Here is a 23,175-nt window from a genome sequence, read left to right as displayed (position 1 = left end):
AGCAGAAACTGAGTCGCCAATAAAAGTTTTGGGACTCCAGGCGTAAGCTATGGAGGGTAAGAACAAAGGAATCCATGCGAAGAGTAGCATTACAAAGAGCGGATTGTGACGAGGTTGAAGACCGCCTTTCTGAGAATCTCCAGCTGGCAAGTCTAACCAGAATGTAGATACCATGCTTCTCGGAGCTGGAGCTGGAGCCGGCACACCCATCGTGGTGCCCTCATCTTTAACTGTTATCCTGTTAACCGATAACTCAGACGTTTACCTATTGATCACACGGGTCGGATTTGTGGACGAGAAGAGCAACCTGCATGAGTGAGCTACGGATTGTGGCTCTGTTCCTCGGCGCTGGTGATGAATGTCCCTGCAAAGAGCTGAAGTGGTTGCGGCCGGTCTTCAATTGGAAACAGACAAGGATCAACAAGTGGATAGGGTGGCGATGGCGACTGGTTAGTTCCTTCCCGACGACAAAAACCTGAATACGAGGGCGCGGTCCAGTAGAACACCCTCTCTGGGACGGAACGGCGTGCCTCGGCCATGTCAGGTTGGAGCAGCGAGGAGTTACCGAGAGTGGGAGAGTCCTGGCAGGTCGCTGACCTTGAGCCACGGTGTGTCTGTCTATTGGCGTCTTTGGTCGGCTCGGTAGATCTGGGTGCTAGGTAACCGATTTTGGCGGCCATTGGGAAGACCATGAGCCCGAAGCCAGCGGCTTGACGAACATAAATAAAGGGGCATCCCCATTAAGATAGCTGAATCTCTTGTCCCCATCCAGCTCTTAACTCTGATCTCATAGTTCTCTTCTACAGCGGCATCACCAAGATGCGCCAGGACAGTGAGCATGCCAGGCCAACAGAAACACATCGCTTCATCCTTGGTTTGCGTGATGCTGGCAAGCTGGTTCGGGACTATACCCAGAACATCGACTGTCTTGAAGAAAAGGTTGGCCTCTCCACCGATTTGCACAAGGGGGCTGGGAATCGATCGTGTTTCTGCAAGAAGTACCGGTCAAGGCATATCCGAGACCACCACCGAGTCCACTACGAGTCGCGACTTCAAGACAGAGGCGTCGATTGTGTTCTCCATGAATCTCTCCGCCGTTTGCGATGCTCCAAGTGTTCTGGCACGCATAGCCGGGACGAGTGTAGTCAAGAAACCGAGACTCTGGCGGGACAGGGGCCACCATGTCCCGGCTATGCCAACATATCCGACGCCAAAACGACAGCAAAGAAACGTACAACTACAATCGGAACGCTTCGACCCGACGTCGTGCCTTACGATGAACTGGACCCGCGGGCTGACTCCATCTCCGCCATCGCACGGCGTGATCTGTTGCTGCGCCCAGATGTCCTTCTTATTCTGGGCACGAGCCTTACAACACACGGGGTCAAGCGCCTAGTGAAGGACTTTGCGAAGGTCATTCACAAACGGGCTGGAAAAGTGGTGTTTGTGACCTCATAGAACCAGCTGAGAGCTGGGACGGCGTAATCGATTATTGGGTCGACTGGGACTGCGACGCCTGGGTACGAGATTTGATGGACCGCCAGTCGGAATTAAGCTCACCAACAGGCTTGATAGACTTAACTGGAGAGGGCGAGCACAGGAGGTCATGGCTTCTTGTGGGTGTGATAGGAGGCAAGGGAGCAGCCAGGATAACCCGATCGACCTCACGCTTAGCTAGATAAACCATCAACGCGAACATCGAGCTCTTTGATTCAATCTGAATGCTGTGACTGAGGCGGGAGATTCACCAATCACACGGTTGCGATGGCGCTCGTGTGTCCGCCGCTCAAGCGTGAGGGTCAAGCAGCCAGCAGCCACACAGCGAGTGGTCCGCCCTCGCTTTTTTGGTGTGGGGTGTCGCCTGAGTGCCGCCTGGGCACATCCCCGCAGAGTTCTGATGTTTACTTTGCCCCTGAATTGGTTCGACTTTCTCGTACTGCAAACACACCCAGGCGGCTGGCTGAGTTTTCTCTCTTTCTTCGTACAGATCATGTCGATCAGCATGCTGGATTTACTCGCCGCCAAAGTCGCTCAATCGGCCGTCCTCCCGGGCAGTAAAACCTGTGCCGTTTGCTACCGCATTCCGTGTGTCGGGCTGGCTGTATTCTCCCTAACGTGGAGCGGCGATTTGATGTTCCACATAGAGGCCGCCGAAATCGACGGCCCCGGCAGCATCTTCTTCAACAGCGCTCCAAGCCTCTGATCTCTTTTCACTGTCTATATACTGCCGGTGGATATTTGCCCAGGTCGAGGGTCACAACGCGGCCCCTTGCGCTTCCATTCCAAAAGCCCACCTCGCAAGGCTGAGGTCAGAGCAACTGTCCCATCCTGCGGGGGGAGCAAGGTCGGAGCTGCCGCTGGTGCCGCGCGGGGGTGAGTCTCTGCTTCTTTGGGAGGCTGCTTTCATGGCGAAGCTCAGAGAACTTCTCATTCCTTTAGTGCCCTCCTTATCTACCGCAGTGGGGTACCCGGTGCCCGTAGTGGAAAGCGAAGAAACTGTCGCATGTGACCCGGCCGGTATCGCCCACCACAACCAACAACTCCCATGGCTTCCGCACCTTCCACAGCTTCCACAGCCCCCATGCCTCATGCTTCATGCTTCATGCCTCATGCCTCATGCCTCATGCCTCATGCCTCATGCTCCAAAAGTGGTACTGCGCTAAGCGAATATTGAGTAATATATGGCCAGGAGCACACTGCTGCAATAATCGAGAACATGCCCACCAGACACCTAACAGCCATCCAGGAGCGCATCCTTCCTACTTCTTCTGCTCGTGCGTTGATAATGAAGAAGGCGCCAATGCTCACAACCAAATGTGGTGCTGAAGTAGCCTATAATACGTTAAAAGCTGGTGGCAAGCAACATACACGACCCCAGCAATTTGGGGCTTTTGGTTTTGGGCGGGTAGCTAGGAGGCAACCACGACTCGGCGGCCGGCCAGCCGGTGATCAACTTTTGGAGTAACTTCAAGTCGGCACACCACAGCAGCGCCGTCTGCGCCGTATTTTGTGGTTACGTCCGTTGAAAGTGTATTATTTAACTTTATAACTTACACGTAAACTACAAGGCTAGTAAAGTAGGGAAATAATCATGTAAAGCGGTCGCTAACTGCATGCTTCTGCGCCTTCACGGTCATCCATGCCGTCATCCGCAGTGAGCTGGTTGCCGGCCACGATGTCGTTGGAACTGGCACTTGCGCTGGCCTTCACTGCAGTGAGAGTGCCGTGCTTGATGTCGTTCCGGTGGCTGAGGTCCTTCCGCATGCTGGGTGGACGGTAGGTGCGCCCACGAGATTCGTCCTCGGCGGCCTTGAGAGCTTCTGGATCTTCGCGCTCCACCCGCTCCAGTTCACCCTTGGTGAGCGCCATGTTCTCGGTCATACGGCGAGAGATCTGGTCTACTTCCTCGGCGCAGTCGCCATATTTCAAGACCTCATGCGCTGCGTGCTCACAAGTGCTCTGCACGTTCTCCAGCCCCTTATCGAGGTCGTCGTAAATATCCTTCTCCAGTGGGTCAGGCCCAGGACGCCCCATACCACCCCGGCCGTACACGTCTCTGGTCCGCATGCCAGCCTGCGAGGACATCGAGCGCGCAAGAGCAGCTTGCGCAATAAGTAGGCCTGGTGATTGCATTTTCTCTTCCCCTTCACCATCCTTCATGGCAGTTGATGCAGCTTCGAGCGGAGCAATGGCGCAATCTGCAGGGCTGGGTGTGCTGGGCTGCGCTTCTTCCTCATCACTCTTCTCGGACATCTCAAGTTCGGCTAGCCGCTTAATCTGCGCTACCTTGACGGCCATCCGCTTAGCGCATCATGTTACGGCTGGCGCTGATGAACTTGACAAGATACTCGAAGAAGAGCTGTGCGTAGCTGTCGTAGTAAACAATAATCATGCTCCGCTCCCGGATCGCGGCCCCCTCGGCACTGATGACCGAGTCGGAACGCTTTCGAGTGTTAGACCCAGGGCTTAGTTGCTTTCGATCTGTTTCTGGAGTTTCTGCTTTCTCTTTCACAGTAGCTTCCGATACGGACGCCGGGAGCCTGCCGGCCGGTGTTGAAGAATTAGAGACTCTCCACCCCCAGAAATGGAGAGAAGGTCGTCTTTCGATGCAGCGAACGTACGATATAAGTGTTCCAAGGTAGCGTCTTCCTTCATACTGCTATGAAAATGATGGAACTTCCGGCCAACGCCCGTTCCGCATAGCATGCTTCTGCTGTCTCAATTAGCATCGGACGCTTTTCATCCCAACGGACTGCCAACCACGGCCAGAGAGTTTGTCTGTAATTTCTGCAACCGCTGCCTCTGCTCAGCTTGGAAGCACTCGTCACTCCACACTCGGGCACTGCTAACTTGAGACTTTCTTGCAGGGCCAACTATCGCGCTTTTCTCGTAAGCGTGCGACAAGCGGTGCGACGTCGGCCTGGGCAAGGTTAACCGGACGAAACCTTTGGCAGGAGATGGCGAATTGAACCAATTCAGGGGTAAGTAAACATCAAGTGCAACGTTTGGAGACATGGGGCAACCCAGGCAACACCCCGCGCCAAGTGAGGGCTGACCCGCATCAAAAGACCCACACCTCCCACCGATTTAGCGGGGCAGGGTTGGCAAACCCCTGTATGGACACGAGGCCTTGCTCGCGTCAGCCATCCTTCTTCGCTTCCATGGTCGACTCATCTACTAGTATGAGCGATACGGCCAATATCTCGAGAGGCATATGGGCAGGGCACCGCCTCGACATCACAACGCTCGCGAGACACCGAGACGAGACCAACGAGATGGGATGAGCGATGCGACGAAGTGGCGCGAGAGGTTGCGGTTATCTGGGGGAGCGAATACGGCGCCGACTGGCGTGAGACCCCTTAACCACTGGTATCAAAAGTACAGAGGATTTTCTCGCCCGGTGTATTAGTTCGGGCACACGCCGTCGTTGAGAGAGCGAGTACACGAGCGCCGAGTTCGAATTCCGCGCACGCGCTCGGGCGAGCTGCTTAGCAAGGCGGGTGACGCCGGGTTTCGGCGGTGAAGGATTCCGATGCGCCATCTCGTCCTTCAACGTTTCTATGCCGGCGGCAATTGGGATTCTCGCATTACCTGCCTCCAACACCACCATTCCCGGACTAACACCACCATCACCATCACCACCTTCTCCTCCACCCCCGGACCCTTCCTCCCGGCCTATTTTCGGCCGAAGAGCTAGACATATTGCGTCAAAAGACAAGCGACATAACCGTACGACTGGGACGATGACGACTGGGACGATGACGACTGGGACAATGCGAATGAGCCGTTCACGCTTTACCGCTTCACTTTTCCTGGTATTTCTACCCACGGAACACGACATTTGTCTGCCCGGCAAGCCGTGGGCTTTGGCTGCTCCGACTTGGACATCTCCAAGGATCCCGCTTTCGATTGAGATACTGCTCAAAGAGGAGACCTACTTCCCCCAAGACCAGCAGTGGATTCGTCGAAACTTGGCGATGAAGCAGTTTGTCCTCGGAAGCCATCGCCCTATAAGGAAAGAACCCCAACCCACACACACGACCAGCGGGCCAAGACCTCACTCCTTTGTCATGACCTCTCACCCGCTGGCCCAAGCACTCCGTCATGTATATAAGCAGTGGCCCTCGTCCCATTCCTTTGAGAGGGCCAGGTTGAAGTCTCACACCAATACCAGTCATTGCTCGCTCCACTCATTGCCCACATCGTGACCACCTTGATCAGGCGTACCTGCCCTCTCTTACACGGGCGTAGCCAGGTTGTCGATATGCGATGAGCACTCTATTCAATCAGTACCAAAAGGGAGAAGCAAGCAACGTATTACAAACCACTCGACTAGGAGGGTCGTCTGTCTGTAAGGGAGCAGGGGCTCCACAGAGAGGGTTGCTGGATTGGTAATAATGAAGATTGGATAAAGGGCAAGCTCCTTGTCGCACGGTAAACACAGTCAAATTGGAATGCTACTCAACATGCACGAGTGCAATGAATATATATTGCTTGCTTGAAGAACCAAGCAAGCCCTGTCTCCAAGGTCGTGGCTGCGGCCATCGTATATGTAGGTTCTGTAGGCCAATAAGAGCCTGACTCTTACTTACCAGGTGCCAAGCCCTTGCCCAGCGCCGGGCACCGCTAGTCTGCCTGGCAGACTCCCTGCCTGGTGCCGAGCTTCGTCTTGGCACTAGGCAATTTCTTATTGGCTGCATCCCTCCGGACCCTGGGGCTGGCCCGGGGCGCCCCGTCCCTGCAGTCACATCACCCCGGCTCAGCCTACGCTCACTATACCCCGAAATTGTCAACTTTACGCGACTTTCAAGAGACGAGCTTCGAGCCTCACTCTCGAATAACCTAAAAGAGGGTTAAGTAGGTAGGACCACTCTTGTCTGCCTCGCCAATAGTAATAGCCTTCAAAATAGGCCCAGAAATGGTCTCGATGGCTTAGCGTATCTACCCTCTGTTTGAAAAGCTTCCGGTTGTTACAGCTATGTCTTATGCCGTAGCTCACACGGCTAGTCACATATATATAGGGCCATGCCCAGCATTTCTATTACATAGGTCTTTTTGAACCAAGCGATTGATCTTCCTCTAATCGGACCACAAGGTCCCAGTGGCGGCGATTTCCGTGCCCTTGCCGGGCTGTATGACTGTGTTGTGAGCGCAAGTAAGTACCTATGTCTACCATGTCCAATGCGTCCTGTATGTTCTATACGTTCCTGCGTCCTTTAGTCTTGCGCAACTGCATGAGGCAGTCGATATCCCTTTGACCGGAGGGACCCAACACGCAAGTGGGCCCGCAGAACGAGCTGCAGGCCACGGAGTGCGTATGTGTGTGGTGTGTGGTGTGTGGTGTGGATTGTGTTCCTGCGCCAATTCAATATATAAGATATTAATCACCGAATCACGGGTTTAACATGAATTTATTTGTTTTTGGCTGCCTTTTGCCGGTTTGAAGATATCCGCTGCCGTTCTCCAGCTCTGCCACCCAAACAGCGGGTGTGAGCATCCAAACTGCGAAGCAAACTATACACCAAGCCACGCAGTCTCTACAGTTGTTATAAAGTCTGCAGCCGCCGTGGTGCTAGATTTGTACGTACCGTTCTTTTTCGGCCTTACCCAGGTCTAGATACCTATTAAATCCACAATCTCTCCTCTACCACTCCTTCTCACATTTAGCGCAATGTCATCATGCACGGCATCGGCGGGATTAAAAGGCTATCCTTTTTCTTATGGTCCTACTCCGGGCCCAGACGTCTATTGGCGTTCAATGCTGCGGACATTGCAGCCAGCGGTGCCTAAATTAGAGTGTGAAGGGACTGTTAAACAAGCTCAAATATCTCAAAGACTGCGTATGAAGAGAATCGCAACAAATCAGGCCATCTGAAACTGCCTATACCCACGCGACGACAAGTGTTAGACTCTGTTGATGTGCGACTGCACACCAAGACAGGTATATTTTGGTTGTCCCAGACGTTGACTAATAAGAGTATCACTCTTCCTGTATGGTTGTGATTTCTGGTATTAAAGGCAGCGTCCTGTGTAGTACACCTAAACAGAGTCTACTCTGATCCGCAACCTAGTGGATTGTCCGGGCTGAAATGCAGCTCCAGCCACCCAGAGTCCAACGAAACAGCCTCTTGATTCCAATCTGAAAGCAGTCCATTGAACAGACACTCGACATGGGTGACCAAATCACCAACCAGGACATCCCAACAGCCTGAAAGCGACGTGAGGGCGGGACGAGTCCTTGAACATTATCCAGGAGGCTACGAAATGGATTAATAACCTATTGAAGAAGAGGGAGGACTATGGGACGCCCAAGGGTAGGCGGGTTATGAGCCCAGCCACGGAAGCATCCCTTCGGCTACTCCTCGGTCGATATCACAAAGCCGCCAGCGCTGATGCAGAGACTCGGGAGCGGCTAACCAGGGAAATCGCTCTTGATACTGTTCGGAGAGAGGTCACCCGTCGTCTCGAGGCAGACGAAAAGTACTTTGATGCGAGGTTGAAGCTAGAGAAGCTTATGAACGATGCCTGGTATCTGCGATACGGGGACTATTACGCCGCTAACCCGTCGGCCATACGAGACGAAGCCAGAGATATCCTGAAGCAGGCTAAGTCGGCAGCGCCAGCGGCAGCGGCCAAAATGGAATCGGATAAAGAGGCCAAAAGATTCGGGGGAAAACCCCCTGAAGCAGCGGAGGGAAGCACTCTAGCAGCGCCACCAAAGCTCACCGATGAGCAAAAGGCGTTGAACCACTTTATATTGACAAGGTGGACAGAACTTGACACTATGTTGGACCTTGAGGAGGAGCACAAGTCGGAGCACCGGGATGAGGAGGGACTCCCTGCCGCCACGCCGTTATCAGATTTACTTCGCAAGCTTGTTGCCCTCATCAACGGGACTACATACAATCAGGCCCGCAGCTATATCAAGCTATATATACAGCGAAATAAGGTGGCTCATACCAGCGTTAACGAACTACCCCGCACAAGGCAATGGACAGATCTAGCGGGAATCCTAGCAGAGGATCTGGCAGCTCTAGATACAGGGCAATACATTACGAACGAGCAGAGGGAGGCGACGAAGTCTGCAATCTGGTATAGCATCGGCTTATACTTTGAGCGGTTCGAAATAGACGAGACAACCCACACAGTCTCAGACATGAGAACCTGGCCTTAAGACGCCAAGGGAAAGGTAATTCCAGGAGCGACCAGGCCACGACCAGCAGAGGGGAGGGTAAAGAAGCAGGTGGACCCGAGCACTGAAGAAGAAGGAGAGAGCGAAGGTGAGGGCTTTGACAGCTCTGTTCTGCATCACACAGCCGCCGAGGGCGCCCGCGCCGATAGCATGATCCACTGGGACCGTCATGAGACAGCTCGTGTCTGCGCGTATAACCAGAACCTGGCCGTTTACTGGGCTCGCCGACGACTTCTCCGACATGTCCGCCAGTTTCCTTAGCTCGCCAAGGCGGGACTTTCCCTAAATGACGACGGCGCCAGACCCAATATTGACGAATCGGTGCTCCCCGATCAGAGTTTACTCGAGCTAGTGACCCTGAGAACTTGCAAGGCCATGATGGCCGCATATGGTGATTTGGCACTTCGTGCTGCCCAGACAGCTGGGGTAGCTGGCATTGGTAATTTTGCCATCTAGGCTCAATGGTACGTCTATACCTTTTTCTGTAAAATTGATGGTGGATCTGGTGCTAATACTATGTCGACAGATATGACTTGGAAGGCAAGTGGTTTTGAGGGAGAGGTCTAGCTAGCTTGGAGGGGGTGGAATTTCAGTTTCCGTTTTTGGTGCCATTAAGTGCTTAGTGATAAGCTTGAAATTGGTGATCTTCTTTTCGGAATTGTAGTTGCGGCACCCGTCCACCCATAAATTGGAGCTGCTATCTTGGTACTTGGCGCCGTCTATCACGATTTGTAGAAAGAAAGGCTCATCCATTTAAGGATAAAGTAACGAGTGATACAGAAATTTGTCACGAGAAAGCGATAAGAAAATGATAATTGAGGGATGAGTGGGGCGAGAATGTGAAGTTAAAAGGGGTATTAGCCTCGGGCCGGGCCAACCCTTTCTCCAACGACTTTCCGGGCCGTGCTTTGAACGCAACCCCTCGGCCTGGGAGTTGTGCCAGCCGCGTAGCCGGCAGGCAAATCAATGTGAGGTTTCCTATCTATTCACGCCACTTCCTTGCTCTCCAATGAGAACGTGCGGGTTGTCTGATCTTGATCCCGACCCCGATGCCAATCCGGCCGGTTTAGCTTAGCTTGTCCACTCAATTTCATTGCCTGCCGAAGCCGCTCGTGTACTCCAGACCCGTTTAGGGAGGGGTAGTGCCGAAGACTTGGCGACAGCCCCTTATACGCATTCTTGCCCAGGTCAACGGAACACAGGATCAAGCATTAGTCCCTAGAACCTCTGTTCAAGACTCCAAGTTGGTAGGAGCTTCCATGCATCGACTGTCGGCAACGCCGCCCGCTAATTGCCTTTACTAGCATGCGGCAACAACGTACTGATTACTCAGTCCACCCATGTTCCAATGCGGCGTTCTGTGCGCCACTGCCTGCCGCACCTAGAAGATCCGTCTGTGAGACTTCTTGTTAGAACCGTTTTTTGCGGTCCAGCCCTTGCAGTAAGATAGAACCCGCTTGGCCTCTAATGTTTCAAGCCTGGCCAAATGTTTTTCGGTCTCGGTCTTTCAGCCCAAACTGGTGGGTTTCACAATCCTCGGCCACCGGGAGAGGTACGCGTGCCCGGGATAGGGGTTTCTAGCAGAGCTCAAGGGGATTACTTTATAATTGCGTTTAGAATGCTTTCCAAGTACATGTACATATTTAATTCACCTCTCGACGCTCAATCCGGTATTTCGAACTTTCTTGACCAACTGGAACATTATCTGCATCTCTCCTGCCCTGGGCATGGCGTTAAAAGGCATCAACTGTGTCTTTATATTTGCGATTGTGGTTCTGACATGTAGCTGAAAATTTGGAATCCGTTGATCGAACTAAACTTGTCGGTGCCGTTCAATTGTTTGGCTTTTTGCTGTACCGCGGCAAATGCCTGTGTCAACCTTTAATGTGTACGTGATGGGCATGAGCCATTTCACTTTTGTGATAAATCTAACTGTGGAAGTCCCTCCTTAAGGCAGCAAGTCTTATTGAAGCAGACGAAATATTATATTATGTCTGCGTCTTGTCAGAAAGACTATGCCCAATGGGATATGGTTGAGGGCAGGGTCAACAGAGGTCCCCGGACCGGCCCTCTCTTCTTTCTGACATCAATCAATATAACACGGTTGAAGGCACTCATTGGGCTACATTCTAGAATACATGACATCTCTCATTCACCATCCGCCCCGTACGCGCTTCTCTCGGAGGGGAGGTCTCCTTATTATAATAATGTTATCGATATATACGGCATTTTTGGCGACTAGCTAGCGGGGTTAAGCCTAGGGTTCCCCCAGGCAAACGTGGCGGCGGCCTCGGGAGAGGATGTGATGTGCGAGTGAGGAGGCGTAAGGCTCAACACGTCAATAGAATGGCCGCGCTAAACCAAATAAGGAGAGGTGGGGGACGGCGCCTTTCCTGAAGCGTGCAGCACCGTGTTCTCGAATACCTGTGTTATTATCGGGGCTGCAGTTTTTGACTGGTCGAAATTGACCCATACGCTAGCCCACCCCACCCAATCAGACCCCTACCTCCAGGACTGACCCCGTTCCTCCGCCAGAGACACCTCGGGAGCCCCACCCCATCCCTCACGCCAAGTATCCTGGTTCCGGGGCTCGGGGCTAATGGCACCTCAGCGCCGGCGCACAGCAAACCTAGAATTCGGGAACAACCCTAAATGGCACCGGGGTTTCTGGTGCCGCACGAGCAGTTAAAGAGAAACCCTACATGCAATACCGGCAAGTGCCGTTCTAACATGAGCAAGATTGCAGGAGGGAAACACCTGAGGGACTTAGCGATGGCACAGAGCTCGGGAGGCTCAAAGAGTCAATGTCGTCGTTTTACGCGATACTGAGATATCAAATGTAAACCTCCAGAGCCGCGTTAGGGGGTGGGATGCTTGCAGTCACTGCTTTCGGACATTTGATTGGTAGAAGGCTCTCGCGATTGGGCATTTTAGAACCAATCACCCACAGCGCTCCCCACGCGAGAGAGAGCCAGACAAGGCTGGCTTGGAAGATCCAGCTGGCCACCCAACCCACCACACTCTTCCCCCCACGGCCCTGTCAATCTCGCAACGTCGTCTTCAGGGACAGAATACAGCGGCTCATCATCACCGCGGATCGCTAAAGTCTTCCCCTACCGCCGATAGCTCCGTACCTCAAAGACCCTCACCATGGATCCCCTCAGCACCGTCGCATCCACGATCGCGCTTATCCAGGCCATCTCTTCGACATATAGGGCCATCCAACACCTTAGGGGCCTCCCGAAAACATTTGACGAAGTGAACCAGGGGCTTCCTCTTGTAGAAGACACCCTGGCTCTGGTCCGCGATCGGCTCGGCGGCATGGACCTAGACGAACCATCAAGAAGGACCATCGGGCCTGTTATTAGCGGTTGCGAAGAGAAGGCTAGGACACTGCGCGACATCTTCCAGGAAGTGGAAAGGAACAAAAAGGAGGGGAATGATCGGCTAGCCCTCGATATCTTCCCCATCATGTCCCGTCTGGGCAAAGCACATCAGTTGAAAACCCTGATGCAGGAAATCGAGCGCGACGTGATGAGATTGGCCACCAACCAGCTGTTTCGGACGGCAACACAGGACCAGTTGGTCAAGTTGGGGGAGGTAACACAGGGCCAAATGGTTAAGTTGGAGAAGGCCATCCATAAGCTATCTCTTAGGGCAGACCACGACACTCGGAGAACAGATATCCTTAAGACCCTCCACACCTCGCCGTATCTGGATAGGAAGAATAGGAATCCAGAGCGGGTCCCGGGGACGTGCGAGTGGTTCGTCAATCACCAGCTCTTTCGGCAATGGCAAGAAAGTAGTTCGTCGAGCATGCTCTGGGTGTCCGCAGATCCTGGATGTGGGAAATCCGTCCTGGCAAGGCATCTGGTAGACTCTGAACTTCCGACTACCACATCCAGAACGACCTGCTACTTCTTCTTCAAGGACGACTTCGATGATCAGAGAAGCGCAAAGAGCGCTCTTTGCTGTATCCTACACCAGCTCTTCACGCAGAGAGAGATCCTTTTCTCCGGCGAGATCGTTAAGCGGTTCGAAACCCGCGAACTACACCTTATTAGCTCGTTCGATGAACTCTGGGAGATCCTTGTTATGGCTTCACAGGATGAAAACGCTGGCGAGATAGTCTGTATTCTTGATGCTTTCGATGAATGCGAAGGCCAAGAACGAGCTATGCTTGCCCAAGCCCTGTGCAAGCTATATCGCACTAGGGATCACTTCAACTTGAAATTTCTTATAACAAGTCGACCATATAGTTCTATCCGACAAGGCTTCCAGCCTCTTGATATACCGGGGCTATCTGTTGTCCATTTGAGTGGGGAAAGCGAGGCCGAGTTGAGCAAGATTGCCCGAGAGATCGATATCTACATACACGCCAGGGTTCGAAGCATCCGAGACAATCTGAAGCTTAATCCGGACAAAGAAAGATTGCTCTTACAAGAGCTCCTACGTATCCCGAACCGAACATATCTATGGGTTCATCTCACTATGGATTTGATCCAAGGCATGAACATAAAAAAACCGAGATACGCGAGGTCGTTTCCTCCATTCCGCAAACCGTCGATGACGCATACGAGGGGATCTTAAATAGGAGCCCCGACCCCGAGGGAGCTAAGAAACTGCTGCATATTGTCGTTGCGGCAGCAAGGCCCTTGACCTTATCGGAGATGGCCGTAGCGCTGACCCTTCAACCGAACCACCGGTCTTATCAAGACCTGGACCTGGACCCCGAAGCTGACGAGGGTTTCCGCGAGCACGTGAGAGACCTCTGCGGCCTCTTCATCACTGTCGTTGGCCCTAAGATATACCTTCTTCACCAGACGGCGAGAGAGTTCCTCGTTCACGATGAGCCTTCGGTAGAGGTCCGTCTGGGCGGCGCAGCAGGTCAAGATAATACACTCAGGTGGAAATCCTCACTCCAGCCACGAGAGTCCCACCGTATCCTTCGCCAGATCTGTATCTGGCATCTGTTCTTTACCGAGTTTGAGACGTACTCTCCGGATGAGGACGGGATGTCATCTCAACGCCTTAATCACGTTTTCCTCGACTACACTGCTAAAAACTGGGCCTCTCACGCCCGCGCATCCGGTATTGAGGACGACGGCACAGTCACGGACTCACTACTAGCAATTTGCGATACCCAGTCAAGGCGTTGTCTGACCTGGTTCAGAATCTACTGGGCAGACATGGGGATAGATTTCCCTCAGAACTTCACAACCCTTATGATTGCTTCCTATTTTGGGCTCGAGCAAGTTGTAAAGTTGCTGCTCAAAGAAAAAGATATGAAGGTCAACTCCCTTGACGGCACATATCAGCGCTCGGCGCTCTCTTGGGCTTCGGAGAATGGATTCGACGGCGTTGTGGGCTTGTTGATCAGGGGCCCTAAATTTCACTTCAAACACCTCACCAGATCATCGTTCTGGAAAGGTGTAGAAGTCGACGCAAGAGATAAATACGGTCGAACACCGCTATCATATGCTGCTTGGAATGGTCACATAACCATTGCTAAGCAGCTTGTCAAGGCAGGAGCTCGTGTCGACTCGATAGACGAAATTGGAGGGACGCCAATATCCTATGCCCTTTGCAGTGGGCACGAAACCGTGGCTAAAAAATTGATGAAGAAAGCCCCGGCCGACTCAGTAGATGTGATTAGTGGGGCATTACTCATTTCTGCTGCCACAAAAGGCCATAAGACTATCGTTGAGCGGCTGCTGGATAGTAATACAAACATCGAGGCGGTGGATAAGCATGGCCGGACACCACTACAGGCTGCTGCTAGGAGTGGGAACGAAGCCATCGTGCGGCTACTTATCGAGAAGGGCGCGAATATCGAGGCGGCGGATAAGGATGGCTGGACACCACTATGGGCGGCTGCTGTTAGGAGTGGGAACGAGGCCACCGTGCGGCTACTTATCGAGAAGGGCGCGAATATCGAGGCGGCGGATAAGGATGGCCGGACACCACTACGGGCTGCTGCTGTTAGTAATTGGAACGAGGCCATCGTGCGGCTACCTATCGAGAAGGGCGCGAATATCGAGGCGGCGGATAAGAATGGCTGGACACCACTACGGGCGGCTGCTGAGATTGGGAACGAGGCCGTCGTCCGGCTACTTATCGAGAAGGGCGCGAATATCGAGGCGGCGGATAAGGATGGCCGGACACCACTACGGGCTGCTGCTGTTAGTAGGAACGAGGCCATCGTGCGGCTACTTATCGAGAAGGGCGCGAATATCGAGGCGGCGGATAAGGATGGCCGGACACCACTACGGGCTGCTGTTAGTAATTGGAACGAGGCCATCGTGCGGCTACTTATCGAGAAGGGCGCGAATACCGAGGCGGCGGATAAGGATGGCCGGACACCACTACGGGCGGCTGCTGTTAGTAGGAACGAGGCCATCGTGCGGCTACCTATCGAGAAGGGCGCGAATATCGAGGCGGCGGATAAGAATGGCTGGACACCACTACGGGCGGCTGCTGAGATTGGGAACAAGGCCATCGTGCGGCTACTCCAATTCCATCATCCTTAACTCCCCTAAACTACCTCGACTTACCCTCCACCCCACCCACCACCGGTTTGTAAGCGCTGCTTTTATAATGTTATTTATGGTAATTCAATAGACTAGAGCCTACGTACGTCATTCGGTGTAGAAATCTATGACGACCTTGCGTCGTCACTTGGGCCGGCGCGGCCCGAAGATGCCCATACGTTGAGAACAGTACACACTGTGCTGCACACTGGGCCAGGGGTGCAAAGACCGTCACTGCAAGACCGAGTGAGCACAATGATCAAGAGGAAGTGCTTACCGTGATCACTGGCGCACCACAGTGGGCACGGTGATCAAAGTACGGAGGTACCTGCTAGACAGTTAGTTAGTATAGATACTGTCATCGCATGCGCGATGGAGCGTGAAGGACTCTGGTTCCTCACGCTAGGAGAAAGCCCGCCTTATGCAGCCCTCCAGCGCGGCAAGAGCCGATGGGGAGGCCACTTCGTAGATGGGTTTGCCATAGTCACGAAGAATGACACGCCGATGTACTAGATTTAGCAATGCACTCCTGTCGATCTTTGTTGGGGACTCTGAGTAAGATCGTTTTGAGGATTCGTCGAGCTTATCGTAATGTGCATAAGCGGGTCTCGTATCTTACGCATGGGGCAATCCTAAGGACACCGAGAATATCATTATCAGCAGCGTCGAAGCCCCAGTTACTAGGAGTCTCCATGGTGCGCCCAATGCTCTGCGAAGTTGCAAGGAGGACATCATTGTATGGGGGGATACCATGTGTATAAACCAACAAAGTCAGGAAGAGAGGTCGTCTCAAGTCAAGAAGATGGCCGCATATACAAGAATGCGTTCGACTTTCTCATTCGCACCACTTCGGGAGCTATATACACGATTGTGCGCGACCCTGAATGCGGGAGATTGTCGTATAGCCCCAAATCGCCGAGTCAGCCACGTCCGTCAACTCCCTCTGCCACAAGCTTGAGGAATCGCATAGCTAGCTGGGAATCCTCCTCTTCCAACCCACTGAGGCGGACCCCGCACGGACCACGAAGCCACGATAGACAGTTTCTCTCCTGAAGCTGGGGGAACTGGCTGAACATGTACTCGGATGCTGGCCGCAATTTTTGTATATGACTCGAGAGTGTGGCTTAAGCTTCGGTGGTTGGCAACCGGTTGCCAGGAAAATCCGCACACCAAAGCCTGCCACGTGACCCACTGCACTAACAAGCCCCCTAACAATTCTACACTTTTCCATCACACCACGCACCACACCGCCAGTTCTACCATTTCCACCACTTCTACCACTTCCACCACTTCCATGGCTCTTGGTGATACGCACATTACTACGCCTGTGACGGCCCGCCTTACGCAGTAGGGATGTCAATGGTTGAAGGTAGCAACGAATGTGGATTTAAAGCTAAGGAAGAGAAAGGAATCTATCGCGGGGTCCGCGCAGGGCGCGGAGAAATAGGTAGTGGTGCTCAGTGCGCACAGGCCACACCCTAAGCACAATGCAGCCAATAGAATCAATCCTGTCACATGAGCCCTATGGCGACCGTGACAACGCCTATCAAGGCACAAGTTCTTGGCGCCATTCGCTTTCTGGAAGGCCATAAGATTCCACACTATAAGAACGATGTTTTCAGCTCTTTTGGTGTAAGCCGCCGGTCAGGCTGGCAGATCCTGCACAACGCGCGCGAACGGCGGCACCCAGAGGTGGAATCCAGGGGCCGGAAGCCGGTCCTTACGCCAGCCAATTTGCTAGTAATGGAAAGTATTATCTGGCAATACGGTTTCCAAGCCCGGGCACTAAGCTGGCAAGGCCTTGCCAAACCCGCCGGCATCTTGACGCCAGTTTCTACACGCACGGTCGAGAGGGCAATAAGTACACTAGACTACCGGAAGTGTATTGCTTGCGAGAAGGGTTTTGTCTCACCAGCGCGCGCCAAGCGAAGGATAGAAGCAGCCAAGCTTTCACTTTCCTATCGCCCTTTGCCTGAGAACTGGCGCGATATAAGATGGTCAGATGAATCTCACTTTGGTATATGCCCTGAAGGGAAGGTCCAGATTATACGGAAGCCTGGAGAGCGTTACTGCCTTGACTGTATCCATCATGCTGAAGAACCTTCTAAAGGTATTGAACGATACCATGTTTGGGCTGCTGTTGGCTGGAACTTCAAGTCACCACTTCACTTCTATAGTGTTCCTACCAACACCAACGGAAAGATGTCCTTAGCTGTATATCGCGATATCTTGGAAGAAGTGGTAGGTCCTTAGCTGGCACGTGGGGATTCTTTTGTTCTGGAAGAAGATGGGGATTCTGGCTATGGTGGAGGAAAGAAGCCTAATATTGTAAGGCAGTGGAAGGAAGAACACCAGCTCAAGCACTATTTTAATACGCCTGGCCCACCAGACCTTTCGCCCATAGAAAACTGTTGGCGTGCAGTAAAACAATTCGTACGTGCACACTATACTATAGGAGCTGAATTGAAGGCACTGGTTTTGGAAGGCTGGGAGCGTGCAAGTCAGGAGAGCAACAATAAGATGGTGGATTCTATGGTAGTGCGGATGGAAGATGTGTTAGCCGGCCAGGGTCAGATGACTGGGTGGTAGAAGGCCCTGTGGTGACTTGCTTGTAGGTAGGAATTTCAATGGCAGTGGAAGTACTGTGCGGGGTCTGGTGTGCTGGTTTTTTTTGGCAACCGCTTGGTTGGGTAGCTGATATCTCTGCATAGAGCTTTATCTGCGAACCCCGCATCCCTCAACTGAAAGCGTTAGCTGTTTTCCCGGGTCGCACCGGGCAGCCTCACCATGGCCCGAACATATCTTCAACCAATAAGCCGTGTTCATCTTCTCCGCCCCATATTGCATGAGTAGCTTCATCACAACCACGATGGGGGAACTCGAAGATTTGCGACGCTTGCGAGCAAAGCTGACGCGAAGAGGCTGAGAAGCGTGCATCGGAGGAGCGGCGCCGACACGAAGAAGAGCAATGGCGACGCAAAGAGGCCGAAGAACTTGCCGAAGCGTCGTAGCCACAAACCCCTCGAGGTGTACGCTGCCCCCGACAATACCCTTCACCTCGTTAACGACCTCGTCGTCGCCCGCCGCGCCGTCCCGCACGCTGCCGACTCCTGTCCCAGCCTCAGCGCCAGGCCCTGAGTGCTCGTGGTCGTGCAAGGCCAAGAGACTGTCGGTAGGTAGAGTCTTCTAGAGGTGGCGGGCATACTGTTCGTGCTGGATGGAGTGGACGCCCCGTTTGATAGTATCCGGGAGAGCGATCCTGATGCACGGTGCAAATCGAGGCGGCCGATGAGGGATTTGACGAAAGATCTGTACTTGCCCTCTGTCCACCGACAATCCCGTGCCCAGGCTGAGCGTCCCACGCAACACCGCACCGATTCGCGATGCGAAAGTCTACATCTACCTCGTAGCGCGGGGTAGCCTGCTGGTAACAACAACGACAACTTCCCGTCTAGTCAGTCATAATAGCATAGAGGCACAGAACAAGAGGCACCTATCAGACCTCACCCCCATCTTTTCCTCTTTTTGGTGTTTTGCAGGCAGCTTATGTTGCAATGAACTTCCCAGTTGCATGCAGGCCCACGGTCAGTCGCTGTTGAAGGAAGTGCATGAGGCAGCTGCTATACGTGATGTACAAGGGTGGTGAACACAGGAATCCAACAACTCCAGCCAGATCAGAGATCGCATGGCGATATGTCGTAGCCGAGAGGGCGTGATGCCTCTGATCTGGAGGAATGAGAGCCAAGCCGGGAGCAAGCAGCCCAATAGCATCATAGCCGGGCACAAGTTACTCGCCTCCACCATCTGTCGACCCCCAAGGCAGATATATGATCTTTATTCATGACCATGCACTGTGTACGGGATACAAATAGCTTCCGGCAGCTAGAGCCTCTTCTCGAAGACTCCGGCCAAATACTTGATGTCGTGTTTGCCTTATTTAACAGTGACGACTGGATCAAGGATCTCAGAGCAATGGCGGAAACAAATCCGGATCACAGGGCGTCTGCAGCGCAGATGCTAGTGAGGCGTTTCAGTGGCGAGGGATTAAGCACCCCACTTAACAGGATCCTACCGATCTTACACCTCCAGAAGGATTTGAAATCTTAGTGCGGTGACGTTGGCAGGGAATTAAACAGGGGATATAACCAGAAAATACAGGGGGCTCGAAGGCACTTTTCTAGCAAGTTCTCACCAAAAAGTCACTGGTGGCTTGATTGTAGTGCACTAAGGTCTCAAATCCTTGTGGAGGTGTAGTGTAAGAGAAGGTAGGTACGCCTGATCAAGGTGGTCACAAGGGGAGCAACAAGCAGGGCGAGCAATGACTGGTATTGGCGTAAGACTTCAACCTAGCCCTCGCAAAGGAAGGTGGGCGAGGGCCACTATTTATATACATAGTTGGGTGGCTCAATCTGGCGGGTGCCTGGGCCGGATGTTTGGGGCCAGCTGGTGGCGCCTGGGCCGGGCCGGACGTTTGGGGTGCTCTTTCCTTACATACCAGAAATTTCGGTCTTCTGGGTTCACGCAAGCAATACCGAACGGTTCCGCTAGGCGTACGCTTCCATCGCGTAAGAATGCCAGGTCCCCGGCTATAACGACCCCAAGCTGGATATATTGCTGCTAGTAAAGAAATAGCTAGAGAAGGAGGACTTTGGAAGGTAGCTTATGGTCATCGACAATGCCGATAACACAGAGGTCTTTTAAAGTCAGCAAGCAGAGCCTACGATTACCGGTATACCTAGTGCCGACGGCAACCTTGGATATTACCTTCCCGAGTACAACCACGGCGCCATTCTCGTCACAACTAGAAACAAGCAAACAGGCTTAATGCTGACATAAGGAAAAGGCCTTATAGAGATTGGGAAGATAGACGAGGATAAGTCAAGCCAGCTACTCCGTATAATACTCGACGAAGTCGACTTCGCTCCCGAGGAACTATCAATACTTTCCTCTCGACTAGAGTATCTACCGCTGGCCTTAGTCCAGGTAACAGCATTCATCCAAGAGAATACTACAACAATTAGTAATTATCTTCAGCTTATAAACCAAAGCGACCAGAATCTCGTAAATCTACTAAGCGAGGAGTTTGAGACAGTCGGCAGAGACTCTGGGGCCCCTCGTACCGTGGCGGAGACATAGATCCTTTCATTTAAGCAAATTCAACAGCAGAATGCCTTTGCGGGCGAAATCCTATCGCTTATAAGTCTCTTTAATCGGCAGGCTATTCCATCGGAATTTCTTCACCACTATAAACAGCAGCAATTAGGAGATCAAAGTGGAGAAATACAGCTCACAAAGGCTTTAGGGGTTTTAAAGACATTTTCTTTCGTTACTGAAGACAGAGCCCACAACTTAAATATGCACCGGCTTGTGCAGCTAGTTACTCGAAAGTGGCTCATCAACAAGGGCACAATACAGCGATTTACGGGACAGGCGCTATTAGTAGTTTCACAGGCTTACCCATATGGCAATTTTGAGAATCGCACAGTATACGGGGCATACCTTCCACACGCACATACTGTGTTGGGGTCCGAAGACGCTGGGTTGAAAGATAAGAGAGTAGCGAGAGCATCGCTTTTCTATTACGTTGCTGAGTTTTTCTCTTATCAAGGTCGATGGAAAGATGCAAAGGAGTTCCAGTTAAAGGCTATAAAGTTGCGAAAAGCAGTACTAGGAGACGAGCATCCCGATACGCTGAACGGCATCGCCAACCTAGCATCAACATACTGGAACCAAGGTTGATGGAAAGAGGCCGAGATGCTCCAGGTACGGGTGATGGAGTTATATAAGAAGGTGCTAGGAGACGAGCATCCCGATACGCTGATCGGCATTGCCAACCTGGCATTAACATACCAGAACCAAGGTCGATGGAAGGAGGCCGAGATGCTCCAGGTACAGGTGATGGAGTTACGAAAGAAGGTGCTAGGAGACGAGCATCCCTATACGCTGAACGGCATCGACAACCTGGCATCAACATACCAGAACCAAGGTCGATGGAAGGAGGCCGAGATGCTCCAGGTACGGGTGATGGATGTAAGGAAATAGCAACCCTAACCCACACACTCCTTGTACTGCGCGCACACCCATGCGCGCCCACCACCTGCCACCAACTAGCAGCGCCACTAGAGCCACACTGTGGCATCACTGTGACGGCCCGCCTTACGCAGTAGGGATGTCAATGGTTGAAGGCAGCAACGAATGTGGATTTAAAGCTAAGGAAGAGAAAGGAATCTATCGCGGGGTCCGCGCAGGGCGCGGAGAAATAGGTAGTGGTGCTCAGTGCGCACAGGCCACACTCTAAACACAATGCAGTCAATAGAATCAATCCTATCACATGAGCCCTATGGCGACCGTGACAACCACGCTTCTACAGCACACACGGGACTTGGTCTCCCAATCATGTATATAAGGAGCGGCCCTCGCCCACCGTCCTTTGCGAGGGCCAGGTTGAAGTCTTACACCATTGCCAGTCATTGCTCACCCTTCTTGTTGCCTTCATTGTGACCACCTTGATCAGGCGTACCTGCCTTCCTTATATTTACACTTTTCGTACAACAGATACGCTAACTAGTATGAACAATCTTGCCTTTACTTGGAAAAGCCAGGGCAATTTCGAAGATACTGTAAGAAAGGAACCCCAGCCCTCACACACAACCCACTCAATCCTTTGAAGCGGGCCTAGACTTCACTCCTTTGTCAAAGGCCCGCCTTACACCCTGTCATGTATATAATCAGAGGCCCTCGCCCCTTTCCTTTGCGAGGGCCAGGTTGAAGTCTCTCACCAATATCAGTCATTGCTCTCTTACTTCAACACCTACATTGTGACCACCTTGATCAGGCGTACCTGCCTTCTCTTACAGATGCTTTGGCATTAATACGGGATTGTGTTACGATCCTGGTTCAAAGGTGCAGAGGGCGCTGCCCGCCTTCTGTGGATTGGCTGGAACAGCATTTAAGGTGGGGGGCTCTCGCTTGAAGGTGCATCCAATGAGGGAGTGCTCAGTGGGGCCATTGCCGAGAGCCACTGAGCGCACTAAGCGGGGAGCTCAGTAGGATCAGTGCCGAGACCCACTGAGCGCACTGAGCGGAGAGCTCAGTAGGGATCAGTGCGTCTAGGACTGAGCACGACTGAGCATGTGAGTCAGGAACTCTGATTGGTCCTCCTTAGATAGATATATACGACGACCGTAGCCACGGTCCCAGATAGTTCTTGCTTGGTTCTTCAAGCAAGCAATACACATTCACTGCACTCATACACTTTGAGTGGCATTCCGATTTGACTGTATTACCCGTGCGATAGGAGCTTGCCCTTTGTTCTATCTTCATAATTACCAACCCCAGCATTCTGTGGAGCCCGTGCTCCCTTACAGACAAGACGACCCTGACAGTCGAGTGGTTTGTAATAGATTGCCTTCATCCTCGGTAACAAATACTCGGCCTAGATTACCCCGATATTATCTCCACTCGTACCACCCTAAGTGACTAGACTAAAAAAGCAATAGAAACGGCTTAGATTATAGTATCTTCATACTAGATATAGTATTTTCACAGTCTGCCTCAACTTCTCTCTTATTTTTTCTTTCATAGCGTGACACAGGAAGGGCGTAGGGGAGCACCTTACTTTATATCTTCTCATGGTTTATTAAGCAAGTTCTAGCCCATTCAAGACATTTCGTTATTCTTCTAGCGCAATGCGCCACCTGCTTTGCCACTCCACCATAGGTCAATGGAAGCGCTGCGCTAAACCAAATGAGGAGAGGTAGGGGAGGGCGTCATTCCCGGAGCGTGCAGCACCGTATACTCTAATACGATAAAAGCTGTCGATACGATAGGCATACTCACCCTCACCAGCCATACCGCCAAGTACAGCTCGCTACGGCCCCGACGAGTCAGCTCGAATTTCGAGACCGTCTGAGCCTGACCTTTTGAGCCCGCCTCTGCTAGGCGTGATCTGAT

At 52.5% G+C, this 23,175-nt stretch overlaps 6 protein-coding genes across 6 annotated transcripts; 5 read left to right on the top strand and 1 right to left on the bottom strand.

Annotated features, from left to right (window-relative positions):
• Window positions 1–774: 774 nt before the first annotated feature.
• B0T26DRAFT_784659 (DHS-like NAD/FAD-binding domain-containing protein) lies at window positions 775–1,704 on the top strand. Its single transcript, XM_060446761.1, has 2 exons — window positions 775–985; window positions 1,058–1,704. The coding sequence occupies exons 1-2, from the start codon at window positions 820–822 to the stop codon at window positions 1,456–1,458; spliced, it is 567 nt and encodes a 188-aa protein (XP_060292318.1). The 5' UTR covers window positions 775–819; the 3' UTR covers window positions 1,459–1,704.
• Window positions 1,705–3,070: 1,366 nt separating this feature from the next.
• On the bottom strand, window positions 3,071–3,732 carry B0T26DRAFT_720144 (uncharacterized protein). Its single transcript, XM_060442463.1, has one exon. The coding sequence runs from the start codon at window positions 3,658–3,660 to the stop codon at window positions 3,106–3,108; it is 555 nt and encodes a 184-aa protein (XP_060292317.1). The 5' UTR covers window positions 3,661–3,732; the 3' UTR covers window positions 3,071–3,105.
• An 887-nt stretch (window positions 3,733–4,619) lies between these two features.
• On the top strand, window positions 4,620–4,922 carry B0T26DRAFT_390425 (uncharacterized protein; the record flags this gene model as incomplete). The annotated part of the gene is made up of 1 exon (XM_060434758.1): window positions 4,620–4,922. A coding segment is annotated over one exon (165 nt), but the record flags the coding sequence as incomplete, so codon positions are not given.
• B0T26DRAFT_390426 (uncharacterized protein) lies at window positions 4,923–5,833 on the top strand. The gene has a single exon (XM_060434759.1). The coding sequence runs from the start codon at window positions 5,061–5,063 to the stop codon at window positions 5,706–5,708; it is 648 nt and encodes a 215-aa protein (XP_060292315.1). The 5' UTR covers window positions 4,923–5,060; the 3' UTR covers window positions 5,709–5,833.
• A 6,009-nt stretch (window positions 5,834–11,842) lies between these two features.
• Window positions 11,843–12,292, top strand: B0T26DRAFT_630124 (uncharacterized protein; the record flags this gene model as incomplete). Its single annotated transcript, XM_060436264.1, has 1 exon — window positions 11,843–12,292. A coding segment is annotated over one exon (450 nt), but the record flags the coding sequence as incomplete, so codon positions are not given.
• Window positions 12,293–15,026: 2,734 nt separating this feature from the next.
• Window positions 15,027–15,553, top strand: B0T26DRAFT_720137 (uncharacterized protein). The gene has a single exon (XM_060442462.1). The coding sequence runs from the start codon at window positions 15,044–15,046 to the stop codon at window positions 15,311–15,313; it is 270 nt and encodes an 89-aa protein (XP_060292313.1). The 5' UTR covers window positions 15,027–15,043; the 3' UTR covers window positions 15,314–15,553.
• Window positions 15,554–23,175: the final 7,622 nt, after the last annotated feature.

Source organism: Lasiosphaeria miniovina, assembly GCF_030549165.1.
Source record: "Lasiosphaeria miniovina strain SMH2392-1A chromosome Unknown B0T26scaffold_6, whole genome shotgun sequence".
Classification (NCBI taxonomy): Eukaryota; Fungi; Ascomycota; class Sordariomycetes; order Sordariales; family Lasiosphaeriaceae; genus Lasiosphaeria; species Lasiosphaeria miniovina.
Note: the sequence above shows the minus strand (reverse complement) of the source record. Positions and strands in the feature narration are given on the sequence as shown.